The 6,998-nt window shown below is 52.9% G+C and overlaps 1 protein-coding gene across 2 annotated transcripts; it reads right to left on the bottom strand.

The window, feature by feature from the left end:
- Positions 1–2,162: 2,162 nt before the first annotated feature.
- Positions 2,163–5,915, bottom strand: NEUROD1 (neuronal differentiation 1). Of its 2 annotated transcripts, XM_017834021.1 has the most exons (2): positions 5,809–5,915; positions 2,163–4,693 (listed from the first exon to the last, which is right to left on the bottom strand). In XM_017834021.1, exon 2 carries the CDS (start codon positions 4,682–4,684, stop codon positions 3,596–3,598), a length of 1,089 nt encoding a protein of 362 aa, XP_017689510.1. In that variant the 5' UTR covers positions 4,685–4,693; positions 5,809–5,915; the 3' UTR covers positions 2,163–3,595. The 2 variants fall into 2 exon arrangements, with proteins under 2 accessions (XP_017689510.1, XP_017689502.1); XM_017834013.1 differs by lacking the exon at positions 5,809–5,915 and having other exon boundaries at positions 2,163–4,699.
- Between the last annotated feature and the right edge of the window lie 1,083 nt (positions 5,916–6,998).

Raw genomic sequence — 6,998 nt, 5'->3', positions numbered from 1 at the left:
CTGTATCACAGGCAATGAGGGGTCCACAAACTCCAGACCCTCTTCTGTTGCTTCAGAACACCAAGGGAAAACCTGCAAGTCATGACTTACTTATGTGCTGTACCTGCAGAAATTTCACTGAGGTCTCCTCAAGCATGCACTGGTGGCAGAACAATTTCTGCTGTAGGAGGTATGTCGTAAAGAAGGGAAGGGTCATTGGTCACAACAAAAATACAGTTTCAGGCCTGTGTCAGATAATCCTGTGTGTGTGTGTGTGTGTGTGTGTGTGTGTGTGTGTACAACTCAACCCCAGAGTTTTCTCTGCATGTGGAAGTCAGATAATCCCACTATAGCCTTAGTTAATTAGTGATATGTTTATAGGAGAGGAACAGTGTGAGTAATTCTTTCCATTAAAAGAGACCTTGATAGACCTTCCCGTGGGAGTTATGAGCAGAAATTTCAAGATTTGGCTTGATGTTAATAGTATGAAAGAAATATCATGGAGACATCACAAGCATTAGCAAAGCGGGGGAGGGGGAAAGATCTCCAATATTTTATAGGGGCAGTGGGAGAAAAAAAGCACCCAAAACTAATTGAAATAACAAGACTCACAAGTGATTTGTAAAATGGAGCCTCTAGTTACCAAAATGCCTAATTAATTTTCCTTATTACGTAGTTCATAACATTAAAACATTGCTTTTTCTAAAGTATCACAGTAGCAAACATTCAGATAGCCTAGGTAGATCTTTTAACTAAGTTGCATTGGCTAGAGGAGTTGAATTTTGTTATTAACAGTGGAAAAAGAAAAGGTAATTGAAAAGGTTTCTTGTGGTTTGGAAATGCCTTCCAAATATTCATTAAACATTTAAGCGACTAAATTTGCAGAATATGTTCCTGACATTGGCACTGGTTCTGTGGTATTTCTCTCATCAGATGGAAGTACTGTGTGTTATGCAGAGTGCATTCATGCATAAACAATATCATTTTCATAAATTAAAACCTCCCCTGCAGAAGGAACATCTGTGCCTGCCTTTGAATAAAAGATGGTGGCATGCGAGTTGCCCCTTGACTGACTAGAAGAATCCTTATGTTTAAGAAGAAGGTGCATAACCAAAAGGCGAGCAGGCCTGGGTCAGCTTTTTCAATTTTATCTGAAAAATTGACATTCATTTACTCCCCCTCGGGTTATCTAGGGTACATTTAGCTCTGTTGCCATTAACTGAGAAAGGTTAATCGGGTGCTTGAAAAGTTGCCTTTTGCTTTCTTTTCAGATTCAGCAACAGTTTTAGAGCTACAGGCTCAGGCGAAATGCAGGGAGATGCTGCAAAATGCATCACTCGGCGTCGCAATTAGTTTTTAGTGTGCTTTTAGCAGGGAAGCCTGGCGGAGGGGTGTGTTGCACCACTAGGGCAGGTTCGCCATGCTTACGCGTTGGGTTTCCGTAGCTATAAACACCTTCGAAATAGACGTCAATAGCTTGATTTCTCCTGGGGAAAAAAAAAATCCTTCGTCCATAGGGGACGAGGATGTTCGCGTCAGGATGCTTGTTCACTTTCTGCTGGATTTAAATGAAATATTTGTGAAATACCTCCGCTTTGTGGCAGGCTTCATTTAAGTATTTCAGGTAACGTCTTAAATCTGATGGTCGGAGGCAAAGACCTGTTGATAATTGTTCCTGATCATTAGGGGAATTGCTCTCCCGCAGATTGTGTCTCCGGGTTTCTTAAACCTCGGAATAATCAGTGAAGATTAAAGAAACGTTTCCCTTTGGGAAGAGGAGGGGACGGTGAATCGATGGCGCTGGGTTCAGGTCTGCCTTGCGGGGGAAGGCGCACCTGCTGCCGCCGAGCCCAGCCGGGGCCGCAGCCGCGTTCCCGGTGTGCCGGTCCTGGCCAGGCGCGGGAGCTCCCGCGGTTCGGGGAGGGTTGGGAGCCCGAGAGGGGAGCCCCGAAGGCGGCAGTGGCCGGGCTGAGCTGGCCGGGGGCCGCCCGGGCGGGTGCGGGGCGCTCGGCGCATCCCGCGCCGGCAGCCGCAGCTCCAGCTCTCTGGCGACGCGCGTCTCTGCCTCCGTTTCCCTAATTCAACAAATCAGCATTGCAAATAGCAGGGTTCGCTGTAAACAAACCAACACCCCCCGCCCCCTTCCCCTGGTGCTCCTCAAGGTAAGTAAAGAATCCGTGTCCTTTTTTTTAGTCCAATTTTATTCTACAAATAATAAGTGTTGCACCTTTCATGAGCTATCCGAATAAAACAATAATCCCATAGGAATTACTTACACTAAGAAAAAAAATAGATCACATTTAAGGAGAAATGCAACATTCGACCAAATGTTCAATACTATGTTGTTTCCAAAGGATGGATGTTTTTCTAAAATCCCAGTGTGCATTACACCATAATATACAGGATTACAAACAAAATTACAGTACAGATTGATTCCAGTTGAACCAGCGTTACATTTCAAACAGCACTTATTCTGGACTGCATTGTACATGCAATAGCTATTGTTCTAATTACGGATTAAATGGTTTGAATTTGTTTCAAGCTACCGTACTAATCGACTACAATAGGTATATAGCCCGACTTTAACAACCTGATTAGATTTCGGTTCCGATTTATAAAATGAGCATATGACAACCACGGATTGTGTGAACATGTATAAAATCATGCATTTATATCACCTGGAAACATTAACATCTTCAAGTTATCTTAAAAAAAAAAAAAAAAAAAAAAAAAAAAAAAAAAGAAAAAAAAACCCAAACCCACGGAATGCCAAGGGGTTCAAAGACTAAAAAGAAACAGTGCAAATTGTATGTGATAGTCAAGCAGCTTTCGATTTAAAAAGGGTGTTGGCATTTGCTTATAATCTTTATATACAAGTTTGTGCAAGTAATGTGTTGAATTGATATGTTCTGATAGAAAATAAGTCTATCGTTCTTATATCTTCTTAAAACCTAGGGGATCTGGTTCTTATTGTATGGGGAAAAGGAAAAAGAAAGAAAGAAAGAAAAAAGAAGAGACTTGCATGGGAAAGAAATTGCCTGGATTGTGCATTTTTTTTTCTTCTTCATCTATTTGAAAAGGAAAGAAGTGCTAAGGCAACATAACTTCTCTAAGCACTTTTCTGCTGGTTTAAATTAGTTAAATCATTTTGTATAAATTAGATATAATTCTACCTTTCCAATATGTATAAAAATTGATGAAGCTGCATGGTTTAAAATAGGAAATTCACGTTATAAAAAGTCATTAAAAATTCTGTACAAAATCACAACAAAATAATTCAGCATGGGAAAGGTAACAAGTAGTAAAACGTTGGTTGAAAAATATAGATTTCATATATATTTTGTAATTGGCCCATCGCTAGTTTAAAAATTGCATAGATCCTAATTATTGCTTGTGATTTTGTTATTCCGATCAGGTAATTGACGCGATCCCAATGCCCCTACCCCAATTTACAGCGTCGCTCGGAGGAGCGGAAGCAAAGACAGCGGGTGAGCGGGGGGGGAACGCGGCGGCCCCGGAGGCGGCGGCGGGACCCGCCGAGCTGCCCCCTGTAAACAAGGCGGTGTCGGGCGGCAGGGCTCGGCGCTCCCCCTGCCCTCGCTCGGCGCGGGGAGGCTCAGTCGTGGAAGATGGCGTTGAGCTGGGCGCTGAGGACGCGCTCGTGGTGCGGGTGGCCCTCGTAGGGCGCCAGCCCGTCCACCGGGATCTCGCAGCGGGAGGCGGCGGGCGGGAAGATGGCGGCGTGGGCGGGCGCGGCGGCCAGCGCGGCGGCGGCGGCGGGGTAGTGCATGGAGAAGGCGTAGCTCTTGTCGAAGTCGGCGGCCGGCTCGTGCTTGAAGGAGAAGTTGCCGTTCACGCTGAGGGGCGGGCTGAGCGGCCCGTCGAAGGCGGGGCTGGCGCCCTCCGCCAGGCCGCTCTCGAAGAAGGGCTCCAGCGCGGCGCCGTAGGCGTGCGGCGGCTTGAGGTGGAAGAGGTGGGAGCTGTCCATGGTGCCGTAGGGAGGGCTGGGCAGGCCCGGAGACTGGTACGGGTATGGATGCGCCGGGAAGGGCGCGCCCGCCGCCGCCGCCGCCGCCACGTGCGGCGGCACCTCCTGGCTCTGCTCGGGGAGGAAAGTCCGCGGGTTGAGTTGCAGGCAACCGGCCACCAGGTTGGTGGTGGGCTGCGACAGGCCCTTGCAGAGGGTCTGCACGAAGGAGACCAGGTCCGGGCTCTTGCCCGAGCGCAGGATCTCAGAGAGTGCCCAGATGTAGTTCTTGGCCAGGCGCAGGGTCTCGATCTTGGAGAGCTTCTGCGTCTTGGAGTAGCAGGGCACCACCTTGCGCAGGTTGTCCAGAGCCGCGTTCAGCCCGTGCATGCGGTTGCGCTCCCGGGCATTGGCCTTCATGCGCCGCAGCTTGAATCGCTCCATGCGTGCCTTGGTCATCTTCTTCTTCTTGGGGCCCCGCCTCTTGGGCTTCTGGTCGTCGTCTTCCTCCTCCTCTTCCTCCTCCTCCTCTTCATCCAAGTCGTCCTCCTCGTCCTCCTCCTCACCGTTCCGCAGCGAGTCCTCCTCAGCCTCGGCGTGTAGACCCTCCAGGTCCTCCTCCTTCTTGTCCACCTCGTGCTCCTCGTCCTGGGAGCTGAGGCACTCGTCCGTCCAGCTCGGGGGGCCCTGCGGCTGGGGCTCGCCCATCAGCCCGCTCTCGCTGTACGACTTGGTCATGGTGAGCCTCTGCATCGCGGAGGAGACAGAAAAGAGACGTGTCAGCACCCAGAGCAGCGCTCGTGGCCCCGACCGGTCATCCGCGGGGAGAATCCTCTCGCACCCACCGCCCCGCTCCCCTCGCCCCCTCCGGAGGGAAGTTTAGATTCCCCACCGTGCCAGGGCAAACTTTTAATTGTCTCCGCGGTCCTGTCTTATAATTAAGTTCACATATGTTCAAATGCTATTATGTAACTCGCCGATATTAGCGGGGAATATAAACAGATTATGCGTGAGGGAGGCAGCTCGGGCGGCACGACGCGAGTGGACCAAGCGTAGATTGGGTTGGTTTGTTTTGTTTTGGAAAAAAAGTCAAACACTCTTACGGAATAGGGCAGGGGGAAAGGCGGACACACGCACACACACCCGCAGGGACGGATGGCCACCCGTGACGCCTGTCCCCGCCGCTCTCCGCGGCTCCCCCTTGCCGCCTCCTTGCGCGGGGCTTGTGCCGCCCCAGCGGGCGCCGAGCACCTGCTCCCCGGTCCCGCCTTCTGCCACAGAACTGTCGCTGGGTTCCCGCGACCCCCGCCCGTGGTAACAGGTGCGAGACTGCCCCCAGTTTCCCGTCTCCGTCGTCCCCTCCGTTGCAGACGGGCATCGTCCCCGCCTTTCCACGGGGACGTTTCGTGTGGGATTGCGACCATTCACCGGTAGCATCGGGCACACCGTGAAGAAACAATGCCGCCCGCCCGCCAAGGCGCAAACCTGCGGTGGGACCGCGGCGACCGCGCTCGGAGGAGGAAAGGGAGCTGGAAGTTCGGAGGCAGCATAGGTGGAAGCACATTAACACATGTAATATGCTTCTGTATAAATGCAGCAACACATATATATTTATATGTGTGTACGGGCGCACATACACATTTACCCATATATGTGTATACACTTATGTATGTGTGCGTGTATGGATGGATACAGGTGTGCCCGCACACACCGGCAGCAACAATCGCAAGCGACAATAAAAAACCGAAGCCGTTCCGGCAGAGGCAGATCCCGTCCGCCTCGACCTCGAAGGGCCCTCTCCCACCCCGGCAGTCGCCGCCAACCCCTTTCCCGCGGGGGTCGAAAACCCGGGTTCCCGTTACCTCCGTTGCTCAGCCTCTCCTTCGCGGTGACGGTCTCATAACCCCGGCACAGCTCTCCGTGCGAGGGCGCCGCGCGTGTGTGTGGCGTTTTTTTTTCCCCGAGGTTGCGCAGCGCCGGGCTCCCCCCGTTATATAGCGGGGCCGAGGATGCGCGGCGGGGGGCCGGCACCGGGACCCGGGTACCGCGGCGGCCGCCGCCGCCCCGCCCCGCGCCCCGCCCCGCCCGGTGGCACGCGCCATATGGCCGCCCACGTCAGGCGGCGGCGGCGGCGGCGGCGCCCCCCCCACGTGACGCCCCTGATTTGTATGCGGGCCCGCGCCCGCCCGCGGAGCCGCCACGCCCCCGGTGACCTGCCGGGCCGCGCCATCTGTCACCGCGCGGGACCCGCCGGCGATACCGGGGTGGCACCGCACCGCTCCGCACCGCACCGCACCCGCCACCCAGGGGCCGCCGGCCCGCGGAGCCGCATTGTTCCTATTGTTCTGGGTCCCCGCCGCCCGCCCTCAGCATCTCCTAACGGGCGCCTCTGAGACTCCCCGTCCCAGTCGTTGCCGCTCCCTCGCCGCCACAGACCCCCGGTTAACCCCCGTCCCCGGATTTCTCCGGTAATGGGGAAAACGGACGTCCCGTGACTGCTGTGCCCACCCGTGGACCAAGCTCCGGTTTGCTTTCCCCGGCTTTTCGATGGGAATGCACCGGTTAACGGGAAGTTTGGAAGAAAGACGCCAAGAGTGGTGGCTTTAAAGTCTTTAAACGCCTCGGTGGAGTTTGCAAACGCTGAACAAATCTTAGAGATGCACTTTAAGGGGGGAGATAGCCCCCTCGCACGATAGCTGTGCTACTGGCACTCGTTATCTGGATATCTAATCAATAAAAATAAAATAATTTTCGCCTCTTGAGGCTTTACATGAGAAACAAATAATTCCACCCCGAGGGGAAGGTTTCGGAAGATATTTTTCCAGGTCGGGTTATTTTTAAAATGTTTTTCTCCTGTTAGTGACCTACATAGCCCAGGGCTGGCGGGGCGGCAGGAGGGGACTCCGAGGAAGTAATCAAATACAGAGGGCAACCGGCTGCGTTTTGTTATTTCCAAGCTGGCCGGTTCTCCGTGGGAAATGAGGGCCAGCAGAGTGGAGTGTATTGCCGGCTCGGGAGAGCGGGGCTGGAGCAGGGTGCCCTCGGGTTACCG

Source organism: Lepidothrix coronata, unplaced genomic scaffold, assembly GCF_001604755.1.
Source record: "Lepidothrix coronata isolate B3197 unplaced genomic scaffold, Lepidothrix_coronata-1.0 Scaffold7, whole genome shotgun sequence".
NCBI lineage: Eukaryota > Metazoa > Chordata > Aves > Passeriformes > Pipridae > Lepidothrix > Lepidothrix coronata.
Note: the sequence above shows the minus strand (reverse complement) of the source record. Positions and strands in the feature narration are given on the sequence as shown.

Bases quoted from the DNA above. Each gene is read 5' to 3' on its own strand.
- NEUROD1 (XM_017834013.1), bottom strand. From the start codon at position 4,699: ATGCAGAGGCTCACCATGACCAAGTCGTACAGCGAGAGCGGGCTGATG.